Source organism: Arvicanthis niloticus, chromosome 6, assembly GCF_011762505.2.
Source record: "Arvicanthis niloticus isolate mArvNil1 chromosome 6, mArvNil1.pat.X, whole genome shotgun sequence".
Taxonomy (NCBI): domain Eukaryota; kingdom Metazoa; phylum Chordata; class Mammalia; order Rodentia; family Muridae; genus Arvicanthis; species Arvicanthis niloticus.
Window position 1 is genome coordinate 97,906,510 of NC_047663.1, and position 17,290 is coordinate 97,923,799.

The following is a 17,290-nucleotide window of genomic DNA, read 5'->3' on the forward strand; positions in this document are numbered from 1 at the left end:
TGACTAGGATTGGCGTTTATTTCAAGTAATACGGGTTCCACACTCCCTCTCCACTTCCGGTCCACCAGAGGCACACACATGCTCACATCACAGCAGAACTGGCTTCCCAGATAACACAAAGACAGCAGCCAGGGGGCGCTCATCCACAGCTGGCCACCATTGGCCCTATCAGTGATATTTGAGGAAGGAAAGGCTGCCATCCACCAAGATGGGTCCAAAAGGCCCTGCGCCTCCTGGGTTGGCCAAACTCAGATGGCTTGGTCCTGCCTCTGGCTCAGGCTGAGCACACGTGCGGCTGCCAGGAAGACCACCCCAGTGAGCAGCTCAGAGACAAAGCTAATCCAGCCAAGGGCCAGGGACCAGCCAAAGCGTATGTCCACCTGATCCAGCAGGGTCCTCTCCTCCAAGAGGCAAACTGCCTCTCTGAAGGCGGCCGCTGAGTACGCAATGTAGATGCTGATTCCAGTGAGGGTCACCATGGCTGCAGGGAAAGACGGGGACAGTCATTCAGAACCTCCTAGCCTGCTCCTCCTCCTCCTCCTCCTCCTCCTCCTCCTCCTCCTCCTCCTCCTTCTCCTCCACCCAGTTCTCTCCTCCACCTCTCCCTCTTCTATCCTCCACCTCCTCAGCTTCCTTTCTCCCTCTTCTTTCAACTCCTCTTCCTCTCACCTCCTTTCCCTCCTCCCCTGCCTCCTTCTATCTCCTTTGTGACTGAGAAGTCCTGGAAAGAAGCTTTATCTGCAAAGGCTGATTGATTAGACTTCGGTGATGTAGAGGGTTGTCCCAATCAGGGGCCTTAGAAGGCTGTCAGAGAACAAGCGGGCCCTAGATCAGCCTTCTCCCCATCTTACCATAACTCACATACCCAAATGTACCCACCAGTGGATTTGAAAAGTGTCTTCACCTACAGCTTTCTTTATGTCATGCTATAAAACATTCCATAAATTTCTACTTCATTAAAACATGATGTTTGTGGAGTCTGGAGACCTGAATCTGTTCCCAGGCCATGATCACTAATATTCAACTCCAGAAAGAAAGAAAGAAAAAAAAAAAAAAAAAAAAAAAAAAAAACTTCTATTCTATTGACATAAGAGCTGGGTCCTTTCCCATACACCTCCTTCTCTTTCTCCCCCCTCATCTTCCTTCCCCTTCCTTCCTCTCCCTCCTCTGTCTCCCTCACTTCCTCCCCCTCTCCTCTTTTTTCTCTCCTCTTCCCCTTTCCCTCTGTTGTACAAGACTGTCCTCCCAGCCAAACTGCTGCTAACATCAGGAGTTCTGCCGGGCCTAATCCCAAAAGATCCCCACTGCTGGGCTGGAGAGGGCAGGGAGGGTCTTAGGGCTCTCGCCTGAGGATCCAGCCACCGCCATTATATGCATTTCTACCTTATTTTTTTGTGGACGTGGGGGAAGGGCTGGAGGAGATAAGGAGGGGAGAAGGAAAGGGTTAGGCTTCATCTACACAGCTGCAGGGAGTCATCACGCATGCTGGGTAGGTACAGACCTTCCAGTGTGGCTGCTTTAAGATCATCTGCCTGTAACCCCTCACGCACTGCTCTGTAAGTAAGCCTCATAAACTCATAGGTTCTCCTGCTGGACTTCTGTTGAGTCATACCTCATTGGCACCCGAGGAGGAGGGAAAGATGTGGTTTTACATCTTTTCTAGGGAGAAATTTTAGCAACATCCTTGTCTCCTCCCATTCTACACACACACACACACACACACACACACACACACACACCTTTACCTTCCCCTCTTTTCCTCTCTATCTTCTCTCTCCTTACCTAGTCCTCTTCCCAAGGGTCTCCCATCACTCTCCCTGTCTGTAGAGTGTCTGTAGGTTTTTGCTGAGCCAGATCCCTGCCTGCTGCAGCCCCCTCTCCTCCCTCCTACCAGAGGGAACATTTCTTAGTCCTGGCTAGTTCTGTCTGAGCTTGCGTAGGACACGCCGCCCCTGTGACTTCATAGCCTCATAGCCCACCACAGCCAGGCTCACAGTGCCAGCTTTCCCTTTGGGTCTCTCTTCAGGCTGGGAGTCCTGAAAAGTCAGATCCAAGCGTCTTTCCCCTGACACCTACTGTGCTGGCACACAGTAGGTCTCCATAAGATATTGATTCATTGCTACGTGGTCCAGGATGGTGGCAACTGGCCACACCTGAGTTTTGTTATTTCGTTCCAGTTGTGTAGTGTAGGGCCTTGCTCGTGCTGAGCAGATGCTCTTACCGGGCTTCTGTCTTCCAGCCCTTATGTGGCCTTTCACTTTGAAGTATCATTAAATGAGTAACTCAGTCCTTTGATAGTGCCAGCCATATAAGCTGGTTTGTGCCTCCAGATCAGAGAGGGCCACCATCAGAGTCTTACCTGAGGGTACTGATGTGAGAATTAGCCGCTGAGTGGACCACCATAGCCAAGGCCGTGAATGACCACAGGAAGGTAACACTTCACATTATCTGTACTTCGCTTGATTTTCCTCCTTTAAAGTTCCCTAAAAATCATCTTTCTCGTGTGTGAATGCGTGTGTATGTATATGCATGTGTACATGCATGTGCCTGTGTGTGAGCGTGAGTGTGCATGTATGGGCATATGTGCATGCGTGTGCACATACATGCATGCATGTGTGTATGTGTGCTCGCATGTGCATGTGTGATGTGTACATGTGTCAAGAGGACATCCTGTCTGTGGCTCACCACCTAATCCCCTTGAGACAGGATCTCTCACTGATCTTGAAGCCAAATTTGCAGTCAGCCCCGGCTCCATTCTTGAATGCTGGGGCTATATGTATTCTTACAATCATGCCTGCGTTGTTCCATGGTTTGGGGGATCTGAACCTGGATTCTCTTGCTTACAGGCTGAGCTATCTCCTAGGCCTCTTTCTTTCTCTTGTTTTAATGCAGGGAGCCAGAGAGCAACCATCTGGGGTGTGGGCCCCACTTTCCCAAAGCCTATAGCCAGCCATGTAAACAGAACTGCCTCAGCCAGTGTCTGCCTGGCTGGCTTTTGTTTGGATGTGGTTGATTTAGTTTGGTTTGGTTAGGTTTGCTTTACGTATGGGTTTGGGTTTTTGGAGGGTGTGGTTCATATTTGGGTCTGAGGGGCATGGTTTGATCTGGTATTATTTTCTATTTGTAAGAGTTACATTGTATGGTATTATCTGGATTGCAGCTTGAGATCATCACTCTCCTGGGTGTTGGGATAATAAGTGTGTACTACCATGTCCTAATGTGTGTCACTTTCTCACGGTAAACCTTGTGCATTTTCACAGTGTGATGCACACGGCTGTGACGTGTGTGTATGGCGTAGCTTAAGAAGCTGTTGAATACATGGGTCATCTTATATAGCTTCTTTATATAGATTTTATAGTATATAAAATCTACTCTCTCAACCACATTCAGGTGCAGGTCATATAGGTACATGGTCTGTAGATGCTTATTGTAATCATGAGAATGGACAGTAGGTCCCTGAACTTATTACACCTGCTAAATAAAGCTGAGGGCCATTCAACCAGAGCATCCTCAGACCCATCTGCAGCTTCTACTTTTGGTTCTGTTCTGTCTCACTATGAGCTCTGCTTACTGAGAACCTGCAGCCAAGTGAAGCCATGTGCAACGTGTCCTTCTGTGCCTGGTCAGTCTGACTTCCCACATCAGAATTGCTACTCAGCAGAAGGGAGCAAAAGCAGCAGGTGTCAGGGTCTCGTCAGCCCACAGCTCTAAACCGGAAGCCAAGGCCATCACCCAGAGACCAGACAGAGGTGGCAGACACAGCTTTGCAACAAGATGCTGGGGTTGACTCCCAAGGCTTTGCCCTGCCCCCTCCTTCTCTTCCTTCCCTGAAACCAGAGATCTGGGGAGCTTAAGGCTGAAAACCATACTGCCCCTTCCAGCTGCTGTCACAATTGGGGCAGAGGGGGTCCTTAGAGAACCTGAGCCCTGCCCCTAAAGAGGGTTACGGCACAGCACTCATCAGTACAACTGTAGAGCCTAGGCCCCGGGCAGATGTACACCTACCTCCAAAGAGAAAGAGGGTCCCGGTGAGCAGCAGCAGGAGGTGAGCTCGGAGGAGGAGGCTCAGGAACCCGGTCATCCCCCCAAACACCATCACGATCAGACTGAGTGGCAACAAGATCACAAATGTCCCGTGCATGGCTAAGGAGAAGAGAGGAACAGGCACAGGGGGTTACTAGTATCTAGCATCCAATCATTTGCATATGTCACCACGTACCCACAATAGTAGGACTACACTACTTTTAATGGTAAGTAAGAACAGTGGAGACTTCTGAACGCAGGGTCTGAACTGTGAGCATCTTTGCACTTGCTCTCTGTAACCCCTGGAGGGCAGTGTTGTATTATTTACTTATTCTCTTAGTGCAGACTCAAGAGCCCGCTATTCTAATGAGTATGCAAATTAACAAATAAGTCTATGAGATTAAACACCACCAGAGCTCCTGAAAACTTTAGTTCCCTTCTAGCTGAGGACATTGACAGGTGGGTGAACAGGTGCGTGAATGGGCAGAAGCAGCGGAGAAAGGACAGCTTATAAAACCCCCATATCTGGGGCTGGAGAGATGGCTCAGCGGTTTAGAGCATCTGTTGCTCTTGTAGGGGACCTGGATTTGAGTCCCAGCTGTGAGAAATTAATTTTTAAAAATGTACAAAGCCAGACATGGTGGCACACTCCTTTAATCCCAGCACTTGGGAGGCAGAGACAAGTGAATCTCTGTGAGTTCAAAGCCAGCCTGGTCTACAGAGTGCGTTCCAGGACAGCCAGAGCTGTTACACAGAGAAACCCTGTCTTGAAAGACAAGAACAAAACAAAAACCCTATACCCATATTCTGCCTCTGCCTGGTCCTGTTCCAAAATTACAGACACATCATAAATTCAAGGCACAGGACTCATTTTTCTTGGGAGGGGAGCGTGGATCTAATCTCCTCCCATACCCTAAAAGTAACTACATACCCAAAATCCTTGGCAATCTTAATAATAAAACATTAATGCAATACAGGGACCAGAGAGATGGCTCCATAGGCAAAAACACTGGCCACATCAGCCTGAAGACAGAAGGAGAAAGCTAACTCTACAAAGTTGTCCTCGGGTCCATGTGGGCTGTGCAACACCTGTGTACACAGTATACACAGCAATGAACAAGATTTTAAAACTGTCATACGGTCAGTCTCCGACCATGATCTAGGGGCTTGACTGTAAAAATAGTATAGACTGGGTGAAACTGCCCCTTCAATTTTGACCTTTCATGTGGGTGCCAGAGATTCAAACTCAGATTCTCACCCTTGTGCCACAAACTCTTTACTCACTAAGCTAGCTTCTCAGCCCCTCCACGCAGGACATATTGAATTCAGCAGATGAATAGATGCTGTCTGCTAGGAGCCCCGCTCCATGGTCCAGAGACGAAGATGAAGCTCACAGACTGGACCCCCTGTGTGTGGGCTGACAGACTGTACACAGGGATTAGCAGCAAGATCACAGTGCGTCTAAGTGCCACACAATCCTCAAAAGCCATTAAATCAACAACCTCAACCACCAGGCACAAACCAACACTGAGAGAAACTGGAACACGTGTGTCCCTCAGTTGTCTCAGGATCAGGCAAGCACCGGCTGCCCACGCTCCCATCCCCAGGGCTCCAGTGTCTGTTCTAACATCTGAAAGCCCAGAAGCCATAACAAGCTGGAGGTGGGGGTATAGCTTTGCAAACCTCGGTTTTCTCATCTGTCAAATGGAGAGCCAACAAATAGCCCATCCTCTGAGCCTGTGAGTTGAGGACTCAGTACATGAAAGGAAAAAAACAATCATGGAAGGGCTGGGGAGATGGTTCTGGCCACTAAGCACCTGTTGTACAAACATAGGGACCTGAGTTTGAAACCTTAGCACTTGGGAAAGTGGGGTGCCACAGCAGCATCTGGAACCCCAGTGCTAGGGATGTGGAAAGACGGATTTGCTTTTGTTTTGATTCTCAAGACGGGGGTTTCTCTGTGTATGTCTGGCTGTCCTGGAACTCACTCTGCAGACCAGGCTGGCCTGGAACTCACTCTGTAGACCAGGCTGGCCTGGAACTCAGACATTTCACTGCCTCTGCCTCCGGAGCACTGAGATTAAAGGCGCATCAGGGGATGGATCTGGGGATGTGGCTCTGTGCACTGCCAGCCTATCATTCAGGAAGCCCTGTGTTCCAAACCCAGAAACAAGTAAAACCAGGCATAGTTCTCAAAATAATTTTAAGGGGTGTGTTTGGCACACTGAAGAGATGACTCAGCAGTTAAAAGCATCAGAAACTCTTCCAGAGGAGCCAGATTTGATTCTAAGCACCCAAGTGGAAACTAACAACCAATTGTAACTTTAGTTCTAAGGGGGCCCAACATCCTCTTCTGGCCTTCATGGGCACTGCACACAGGGAGTGCACAGACGTAACACACATACACATATTATAATAATAATAATAATAATAATAATAATAATAATAATAATCTCAAAAACAATTTATTTAAACCAGGTATTGTGGTACATGCTTATAATCCCAGTAGTTGGGAGGTAGAGACAGAAGAATCAAAAATTCAAGGTCACCCTCAGCTACACAGTGCATGCTTGGCCAGACTGGGTTACTGGAGATCCTATCAAACCAAAAGGCACCAGGAATTTATTTGCTAAGCTTTAGAGGCAAGGTATTTGAAATCATGGTCTTTGTCCCCACTGCAGGGGGTGGCCCTGCCTCTCAGCAGCCACTTTGGGGCAGCAGGCAGCAGCATTGGCTTAGGCTGCCCCACTCCAGCTTGGGTACATTAGGATGTAATGAGAAAAACATCAGGATCTGAGGCCTGGAGTGAGGTCTGAGGTGGGTGGAAGCGTGCCTTCCAAGGACACTGTGGGAGCCTGGTCTCTGCTTACTCTTACATCCTGGCTGTGGAGGAAGTAGTTTTGTCCAGCCAAGTGTCCCCACCACTTTGTGTCACCACAGCCCCAAAGTGATGGACCCAACTGAGATCAGCACAGTGTGACCTTTGAATCCATGAGCAAAAATAAACTTTCTGTGCTCATGAGTCAATCAAGTCAGGTGACCTAATAAGGGAACACTGACTAATCCAGCTGAACACAGCAGTGAGCAGCAGCACACAGCCTGTAACACTGTGTAGCTGGCACGTCCATTCCTCTGTGCAGCCTAATGTCCCAGGTATATTAATCTTTTCTTCTTACAGGCTCCATCATTTTCCTTCACACTGTATATACACATAAATGTCTACTCATCCTCCATTCAGCCCACTGAGGCTTTTCCTCCATGGCTCGTTTCAAACAAGCACGGTAAACCTCATCCTAGAAACGTCACAGAGCTCCTACAAGTGGAATCAACGTTTTAGGATTTTTAAACATGGGATTGATTGGCTTCCCATAGACACCCCAGAAAAGCTGCCTCATACCCAAGCCTTCACACTCCCAAGGAGTTGAGGGCCTGCATTAGTCAGTTTTCCATTGCTGTGGCAAAATATTTGAGGGAGAGAAAAATAAAAAGAAGAAAGGTTGCTTTGGGCTCAGAGTTTCCAAGGCTTCGGTCTGTGCTCACCAGGCTTCCTGGCTCTCAGGCTGGTGATGACAGAAATGCCATATCAGATATCGGAGAGCTACTCATCTCTAGGCAGTCAGGAGGAGATGGGGACAGGGTAAGGAGGTCAAAGACCCAGTACTCCTCAGCCACTTCCTCCAACCCACTCCTTCTGAAGCTCATTGGCTCAAACTCATCCACAGATTGAGCCATGGATGCAGCCAGGGTCACCCGGTAACCTCTCTCTGCCCTCGACACTCTGTGACCTCTCCACAGACCAAGACTGTGAGAGGAGATTCCATATCCAAAGCAGGACAGACTGTGGGGCTCTGGCCTCGCTACCTCTCTGCACCCCACCTTGCTTGCAGCACCACTCTGAGGAAATCGCACATTATTTCCCAGCTATGCCCGGAGCTTTGTGACATTGTGTGTTTTATGTCCCCTCTGGTTCTGCCCCCACGCTTCCATTCTCATTTCGTGCCCAGCTTCATTTTAATTTTCCACACGACTGCAGCGCCTGTGCATCCCGAATGCCAGGAAACTCAGTCTGGTGATCCACCACCCCCCAACCTCATCTTCTCAGAGATAGCCAGGCCAGGCCCCTAGCCTCAGTCAGCCTCTGCTGCCAGCCTGTTTTGCTAGGAAAAGCATTTGACCCTCTGAGTCCTCATCTGACCAGCTTCATCATGGTCACCTACTAGGAAGAGACACAGCTGAAGATGGATCTGGAAAGACCAGGCATGCCTCTGAGAAGCATACTCTAGCCTAGCCCACCCTCCAGAACTGTGAAACTTCTGGCTGTCTCTGGAACATACTGACCCAATCCTCCTCAAAGTCTCTTGCCTGAGGCAGAATAGCCTGAAACTCTGGCCCCGTGTCTGTGTGTGTGTGTGTGTGTGTGTGTGTGTGTGTGTGTGTGTGTGTGTGTCTGTGTGTGTGTCTGTGTGTGTGTCTGTGTGTGTTTACATGTTCCTTCATGTACAAGTCTGAGTGAACCTGTGTGGTGTATCCGTGGAGGCCAGAGGTCAACCACAGAAGTCATTTCTAAGGACATCACTCAGTTTGGGTTTCAAGACAGAGTCTCTAGCTGGCCTGGAACTCATGGTTCATCTGTCTAGAAAAAGAACCTCGGATCCACCTGTCTCTTGACCATCCACCTACTAATACTGGGGTGACAAGCATGGGACATAGCTGATGGGTTTTTTTTTTTCCAGGGGGCTTATGAGTTTTGGTTTGGTTTAGCTTCGGCTGTTGTTTGGACTGGGTTTTGTAGGTTCTGGGGTATCAAACTTAGGTCCTCACGCTTTCATGGCAGGCCAGTTCCCCAGGCCTATTGTCTTGTACGTGCATTGCACTAAAATTAGCACATCATCATTCCAACAGAGGGGTCAAGCTCCCAACCTGCCAGCTGTTTCACAAAGTTAACTCACCTACCCCTGTGTACCATGTTTTCTCACCCACAACGCTGAGTATGATAACAATAGGGATATTGGTATAGGCTTGCTGTGGTGGAGATTAAATCAATTGATATGTGTAAAGAGATAAGACCAGCGTTTGACCGGAGAAGCCAGTGTCTCACAATATTCAATGCCAGACAGCCCAATGCTAGTGTAAAATAAATACACACTAAATAAGTCAGTGGGTTAGGATGAGAAAATGGCTTAGGGGAGAAATGCTTGCTATGCAGTTGTGAGGGCCTGAATTCGAAACCCAAGCATCCACACTAACACCGGGTGTGGCAGCACCCTCTTGCAACCCTGTAGGTTAAGCAAGGGGGCAGGGAATCTGGTCATGGGGGCTCACTGCCAGCTGTCTGGCTGAAACAGGAAGATCCAGGTATAGTGAGAAACCCTGTCTCAAAATATATATATATAAGGTATAAAGTTACAGAGAAAGAAACCCAACATCAACCTTTGGCCTTCACAAGTATATGACTAACATGTACATATGTGCACACACACACATACACACATGCACACACAAAAACATTCTTTTCAAAAAAACTTTACTGTGTTGTGCATGCATGCATATGTATTAGAGAGATCATGTCTCTGTCATATCTGATCACATGGGTCATATCGTCCATGCAGGGCTCAGAGAACCCCTTGTGGAATCAATTGTCTCTTACCATGTTTCCATGGGTTCTGGGGACAAAACTCAAATCTACAGGCTTGCACGGCAATCCCTTTACCCACTGAGCCATCCTACCAGCTTCCAGGAATCTCTAAAACAAACAAATCTACAATTACTAGTTCCATTTTATAGTAAACATTTAGGCATTAATTGAGCTCCTACTGTATACCGATCCTGTCCCTGGATCTTTGCATGTAGGAACTCCATTCCTCCCAGAAGAACCCACTTACAGACACAGGTAGCTGCTAAGAATGCACACAGGTGGGTAAATTGCTGTCGGGAGTCCCCACTTTCTGTCCCTTGTCTTTAATGAGCTAATGCCATTTCCGCACCTTTATTTAGAAAGACCACAAGGCCTGATGCAGTGCTGCACACCAATCTTGTCTGGTGAGGGAAAAAATTAAAATAAACACACACACACACACACACACACACACACACACACACACACACACAAAAGGTGTTGGCCAATCAGCATATAGCATCTTTTTAGCTTCACCCGGTTGGCTCAACGTACAGGCACATGGCTCAACCTGGCCCAATGGGATACCTGACTGCAAGTTTCTGCTGCAAAGAAGCCCCTCCCTGCCGGGCTGCAGGACTCAGGGCCAAACAGACCACCTTTCCAAAAGGAGGAAAAGAGAGAGAGCCGCAGGGATCCCAACACACTGGCCTGCCTCAAAAATGTGGGCCAGCCATTCTTCCTCTTTAAGTTGGCATGGTCGGTATTTCTGTCATTACTACAGAAAGATTCCTGACTGACACCTCCAGTCTGCACGCTGTCCAATGGGCTCATTTACTGAGCCTCCTTGGCCCCAAAAGCATTTGCCTAGAGCAAATCTGAAAGCCAAATAAATACTCAAGCCAGGGTTATCAAGACTCTGCTACTAAGGAGCGCGCTCCCTGGACGCTGAGCTGGTTGGTTTTCATTCAGGAAGAGTCTTAATGTAGAATTACCTAGATCTGATTGGCCTGTGAGTGTGTCAATAGGGAAGGAGGTTGTCTTGATGGTTGGTTGAGGTGAGAAGATCCACCCTGCATGCAGAAGGCATTATTTCACACATGGGGCCCTTGACCACATAGAGTAGAGAAAGTACAAGCAAGGAAGCAAAAATCCATCCAGCCATCCATCTTTGCTATTGACCGTGGCCACAATTACGTTCCTGCCCTGCCTTCTTCATAGCAGTAGACTGTAAAATGGAACTGTAAGCCAAATTAAATCCTTCCTTGCCTAAGTTGCTTTTGTCAGGGTGTTTTGTCACAGTAACATAGCTTACTCTAGAGCAGATGGCTTTCTCTGTCCCCTGACTGGAAGAGGTAAGGAGTTGGCCCATCTGCTCCTGAACTTTGCAAGTCTGCTCACATTTCTCCTCCCAGATGACCAAATGGAATCCACAGGCAGTGGTGATGGAGCTTGCCTGCCCACGCTGCCTGCCAGGGTCGGAATGCACTCAAGTGGTCCCTTGGCAGGCTTGGGTTTTCTGCCCATCCATGCCCACCCGGACGAGCTTAGGGAGTTGACTCATAACACTGTTGTCAACCTGTCTCTCTGGCCAATGTAGCGCATCTTTAAATGACTGGAACATCTTTACACCATAAAGAGCTTGGACCAAACACAAATTTCATTTATGGGGAAAAACCAATTCTGAGAAAAAGCTCTCTCTGGAGGTGATTTTAATGAGTATGCAGTCCGAAGGGGCAGCTTGCCCTCATTCCTGACTAATACAATGGAGATCACAGTAGCCCCAGCTCCTGGCTGTACATGCAAACACCCGCCACCCCAGACTTTTTAAAGGCAACTCCCAAATTCCACCCACACCACAAGATTAGAAGGAGGCCATCAAGATGGTTCAGCGAGTAAAGTGCTTGCCATGTAGGTCTCATGGCCCGAGTGCATCCCCAGATAAAGGTTTGGAGAACCAGCTCACGAAGTTGTCCTTTGATCTACACACAGACATCACATACAATAATAGTAAATGTAGTTTTAAAAGCTCTCTGTGTAATGGGGAGATCTTTAAAAAGATTAGAAAGATGGATGACTCCCACCCTCGATGTGACAGGGCTGCGGCCCAGAGAGGTGGAGGAAATGCCCAAGGTCACACATAAAGCTGCTGCTTAGACTTACATCCCAGGTGAGGAGCTGGGTGAGTGCAGCTAAGAATCTGCCTGCTTCTCAAGCTCGGGGGACAAGTAGGGCAGTTGCAGAAGCAAGATGAGAGGAAAGCCAGCCCGGTGTCAACTATGTCTATGTGGATCCAATAGGATTCACCTCAGAGCAGGACAAGGTAGCCAAATGACAACACCAGCCTTAACAAAGGGTCACCAATGTGTCTACAGGTAAGAAGGAGCCTGGCAGAGATTTAGCGAGGAAAGTGACTGATGGCTGAGAGCCAGCCACGAGCCTGCCAAGCCCTTCTTTGAGGCACTTACACACACAACAACCAAATGCAAGATGGGGTCTTGACGATGTTCTTTTTGATCATGCGATGTTTTGTTTTATCATTGTTGATATTATTTTCTCCCTCAGCGCTAGGGGTAGAACCCAGGACTTTGTGCATCCTAGGTTCAGTAAGTCACTGAACTTAAAAGGTATCTCCAGAACCTTTTAAACCACGAGCTTAGTTTAAGTTGCCCATGCCGACTCTGAACTCACATTGGAGCACAGCAAGCAGTCTTTAAACTTTCGGTCTTCCTGACTCAGCCTCCTAAGTGTTTTGTGGATTTTCGTTCCCGTTTTGTGGGGTCCTAACAACACCCTTAATGCATTTAACGTCTCATCTCGCTGTGAAAGTAAGGCTTAGAAAAGCCAAGAAACCTACTCCGGGATTTTAGAGATTCAAAGAAGGCACTGAGTTAGGACTAGACCCTTCTCTCCCATTCTTCAAATACAGAATTCTAGATGATTCTTGAAGCAGAACTCAAACAAACAGCCAAAGCACCTCTCGGCGGCGCAGCTGGAGTACTCGGCAGTACAGACTGCCTGCTGCCCTCCTTAGCTCCCTCATGGGGGACGACCACAAGGACCCTCTGCTTTGTGGTCTGCTGTCTTCTAGTTTCTGTGGTAAGTATTGACAGCTCAACAATGGGCAGGATAGAGATAATCCCTGCCCTCATGGAATTTGCAATCTAATAAAAAAAAATGTCAGATTCAAAAAGCCAAATGACCCGCTCAATGAGACAGAATTAGCAAAGCAAGCTGGTAGGTGGGAACAGAGAAAAGGAATCAGCATGTGCAAAGTCCTATAGCAAGCGGAAGCTTGAGAGGCAGAAGGAAGAGCTAGGGAAGAAACAGAGGCAGGCTAAAGGGAATGTCTAAGCCCCAGGCTGTCCGTCCAGGCCTCCCACATCCAAGGTCTGTGGATGTCCATCCTCATCTCACACTCAGAGCTGCAGTGTATGTTCAAGGTCAGGCTAGATAACTTAGTGGCACTCTGTTCAAAGTAAAAACTGAGAAGAAGAAAAGAGACAGGAATTGAGTCAGTGGTAGAATGTTTAGTACCAAGGGAAGAGGGAGGTACCAACTTCACGGCAGAGTGAATGTGAGACTCAAAGACAGCGATGGAAAACTCTTGGCTAGGCGTCTGGACAGCCCTAAGTTTCAATAAACAAAACTACCCCTTTTTTCCCCGTCCTTCCACCGGTGCCATTTAGAAATCCCCTTTCCCTTTTATACTGAGCTTCTCTTCTCTAAAGAATTGCATGCCCTGTGGGAGGTTCTGAGAAAACCAGCAGCCATCAACGCATACCTGTTGGCCCTTCAGGCAACAGGATGCTCGCCTCCTCCAAAGTACCTGCCTTAAATCACCCTACACTCTTTCTACTGACAAGCTGGCCCTCGATCTACCGGACAAGACCTTTCATTCAGCGTTTACCATCCAAGGGTGTTCGGACACTGGCTTGGGCTCCCCCACCTTCTTTCATGAGGATTGCCACTCAAATGCAATTGCTTGTGTAGTAACGACCTCTCTCCTCAGCAAGTCCATGAGGGTCCAGAGGGCACTCACTGCCCGGGTTTGAGGTCTCGCTCAGTCATCAAGCTGGTTGGTGCACAGGGCTGTATGAATTCTGCACACCTTCAAGCGGTCCCGCCCCCAAGCATAACCGGACCCTCTCAAGCCCTGTGGTCAAAGGCCACCCACCTACCGCCTCCATGACCACCCCAGTTTAGGAACCCAAGTTTGGAGAAGAATATCAAAACTGAGAGGACGAAAGGGACTGTTCCTTTCATCCATTGTCCCCAGACTTACTGAGAAGCTGTCTGCTGGAGTCGCTGACCGTCACATTCTCCTGCCAGAAAGGGTTCATCAACGGCGTGCAGGAGCTCTGGACTGATGGAAGGAAAGAGTTTAGGGGGCAGAACCCTGGAATTCTCAGCCCCTCCCCCCACCCCACCCCCGCAAAGCCACCCTAGAAGTATCCCGCCCAAGAAAGCAAGGGGGTGTTATGCACTTGTAAGCTGGGCACCTCACACTTTTGCAGCCTCTGTTCATCCTCCCGGCACCGCTAAGTGCTTGGCACTGTGAGCTTTGAGGTTAAGATAGGAGTATGGGGCAAGCAACAGGTCCCAGGTACGGCACCCAGGTGAGAACGCGGACCCTGAGAAGACCCTTACCCCGGCAAGTCCTCCAGAGTCCCGAGTGGGAGCTCAGAGGCTCCTGCTGGCTGCGGTTGGCCAGTCCCTGGTCCCGCCCCCTCTGGCTGCTCCTTTCCAACCTCTCGGTGTCGATGATGTACCAGAAGTCGGTGCCGATGGCGGCTGCCAGCAGCACGAAGCTCAGAGCCCCGCTCAGCGCCGCCGCGCCTGCTAGAGTGCTCAGGCGCACCCGCATCTCGCAGCGTAGGGCCCCCGGGCGCCGGCTCCTGCCCACGCTACCCGTCTGTTCGCTGCACCCCAGATTCTCCAGCGTGGATCTGGAATCAGGCTCAAACTCTGGCTCCACCGCCCTCACCTAAGCGATCCCACCCTCAAGTGCTCTGGCCCAGATCCGCGACCTCAGGGATCCCTGTCCCCGCAGACTTCCACCCTGGTGCCTTCCGACCCTCCTCGGAGCCCGGGTCCGACACCAGCACCGGTGCCACCTCCTCACGCAGCTCCAACCTGCGCCCCGTTCTTAGTTCCACAGTCCCCTTCCTTCTGGCTCTGCACTCTTCTCCCGAGCCCACTCCCCCCCCCTCCCCCCCCCCCCCCCCCCCCCCCCCCCCGTCTATCTCCACTTCCCTACCTCACCCTCCATGAACTCCTCCAGCCGCTCCCCGCCCCTGACGGCCTCAGTCCTCCTGGTTGTCCCCACACCTCTACCTCAGCGCCCCCAGTTCAGCTTTGGTCTACCTTTGCTTCCCACAGCTCCGATTCAAGGCGAGTGCCCTGAAACCTCAGGAAGACTGGGCTCCCCAGGCAAGCAGGCTGGACTGAGGGAGGTGCCAATGAGGCGGTGCTGAAGAGAAGGCGGACTTCAGATACTAACTAGGGAGTCAGATACTAGGGAGTCAGGGTGACATTCTTTAAGTCTGGGGTTACGGACTCTTCTACAAAGCCTCCTACTAAGGCGCTTTTGATTCCAAAATCCACTTTTAAGTAATTTTCCTGGGCTGGCTACAAAAGAAAAGGTCGGATTTTTTTTTTAAACAAAAATATTCTTTGAAGCAATGGGGAACGTTAGGTTCTGTGACTCTATTTTCTTTATCACCAAAATTTTCATCATCACAGCCACCACTTCACTAACACCACTACCCTAACCGCCACCCCACCATCTATCTGCATCACCACTGCTACCCCACCATCAGTCTCACCATCTCTACCATTGTCCTCACCCCACCAACAACCACCTCACCCCCATCACCACAACCAACAACAACCATCCCACCCCCGCCTCCCACCACCATCACCAACAGCCATCCCACCCTCACCCCACCATCACCATTGCCACACCAACAATAACAACCCTCCCCACCATCTCCATCATCACCAACACCAACCTCATGACCACTGTTAACACCAGCAGCACAAACAGTGTTACCATTCCTTTCTTGTCAGTGTTATCAACACTGCCATCTCCTTCCTCAGCACGAAACCTCTCTTTTCTTTTGGAATACTTCCAAGACCAGCTTGCCTGGGGGGGGGGGGGCATGCAAAGAAGAAAGGGCATGAGCAGCTCGAACCCAGACTTCCCAGTCCTAAAGCAAGACACCCCTAGAAAACACTTCTATGTGTATGGCTATGGGAATGAAGGAAGCAGACTCTCAGAGCCAAGGATGGCCTGCCTTGGGGGCTGCAGCTCTCAATGGCCCCTCATTGCTGCCTTCTTGGCTGAGAGCTCAAACCCTTGATGCTGCTGTGATACAGTCTTACAGAGCTGTCACGCTAAAGTCAGAAAGTGAATAACCAGAGTTATTCAGTAAAGTCAGGGGTGAGTAACCAGAGGGGGTTCTCAAGTCAGTCTTTGAGAAAGCGACATTGATCCTGAGATATGGATGAGACACCAGCCTACCCTGACTGCAGGAGTATGAAAGTCTGGTACATCCAGAGACGTTTCAAGAATCTGGTGAGGGAATGGAGCCTAGGAGAAAGAGACAAGAAGGAAGAGGGCAACGGTGTACAGGTCAGCAGACTCATGAGTGGGACTTGGGACTTCAGAGCTCATTGGACTGACAGTTTAAATCTTTAGAAAGTCTAAACAGGAGACTGAAATGTACTAACCTACGCGGTGAGGGGACCAAACCCCTCAATATCTGTGATATTGCTGTGAACGACCAAATGGCAAGAAGCCACAACAGTTGAGGTGAGAGAGCTGGAGAAATGGCTCAGCAGGTAAGAGTCCTTGCTACACCAGGATATGAGTTCAAAACCCCAGAGTGTACATAAAGAGATAGGCAGGGTCATACGCACTGTAACCCCAGCTCTGGGCAGAAAGGGCAGACAGGAGGATTGCCAGGGCTTGCTGCTTGCCAGCCTAGCTCCAAATTCAGTGAGAAAGCGCGTCTGAAAATAATAAAGCAGCGTCGACCTGATATCACCCCACCCCCAGTCTCCATGGCATGTATGAGAATGTGGGTACGCATACAACAACATGAAAACAATTTTAAGAGGCATAAGCTGGGGGGGGGGGACTAGAAAAAAGCAAGGATCCTGGTAGCTCAGGCTAGGCTAGAGGCGTGGCGAGCAGGGAAGGAAGTGTAGGTAGTGTTTTAAATGGAGGTTAGACTTGATAAGGACAACGGTAAATTAATGTAGAGAATTGTGCTGCCGTTTTCTGGCTTAGTCTCCATCCTCATCTTCATCCTCGGCAGCATCACCATGCATGTTACCCAGGAAACCCCAATTAGACCCTGGATTTCACTTGCTCTTGGCTGGCTTTCTAAAGTCACTAATTGTGGAAGTCACATAGCCAGGCAATGGTCTCCCACCGGCTTTGCTGTAAATGACACCTCTGGCTAAAGCACTTAATGAGTTAAACACTATTTCTTAACAAATGTTACCTTTCCCATCCTTGGAGGCAAGCATCTTGTCTCTGCACTCCCTGATCCTCCAGGGGAAGTAACTTCTTTCTCCATTTTCCCTGTCGCCCGAATAAAAGACACCTTTTGTATCCCAAGCTATCACAGCAGAACAAACTGT

At 49.3% G+C, this 17,290-nt stretch overlaps 1 protein-coding gene across 1 annotated transcript; it reads right to left on the reverse strand.

Annotated features, from left to right (window-relative positions):
- Tmem114 (transmembrane protein 114) lies at positions 1–15,104 on the reverse strand. The gene is made up of 5 exons (XM_034507729.3): positions 15,005–15,104; positions 14,288–14,586; positions 13,923–14,003; positions 4,006–4,143; positions 1–481 (listed from the first exon to the last, which is right to left on the reverse strand). Exons 2-5 carry the CDS (start codon positions 14,502–14,504, stop codon positions 249–251), a joined length of 669 nt encoding a protein of 222 aa, XP_034363620.1. The 5' UTR covers positions 14,505–14,586; positions 15,005–15,104; the 3' UTR covers positions 1–248.
- Positions 15,105–17,290: the final 2,186 nt, after the last annotated feature.

Coding starts and splice junctions, on each gene's coding strand:
- Tmem114 (XM_034507729.3), bottom strand. CDS start 14,504: ATGCGGGTGCGCCTGAGCACTCTAGCAGGCGCGGCGGCGCTGAGCGGG. Junction 14,004..14,287: donor ACTCTGGAGGACTTGCCGGG/GTAAGGGTCTTC, acceptor TCCTTCCATCAG/TCCAGAGCTCCTGCACGCCG. Junction 482..4,005: donor GACCCTCTTTCTCTTTGGAG/GTAGGTGTACAT, acceptor CTTTCCCTGCAG/CCATGGTGACCCTCACTGGA.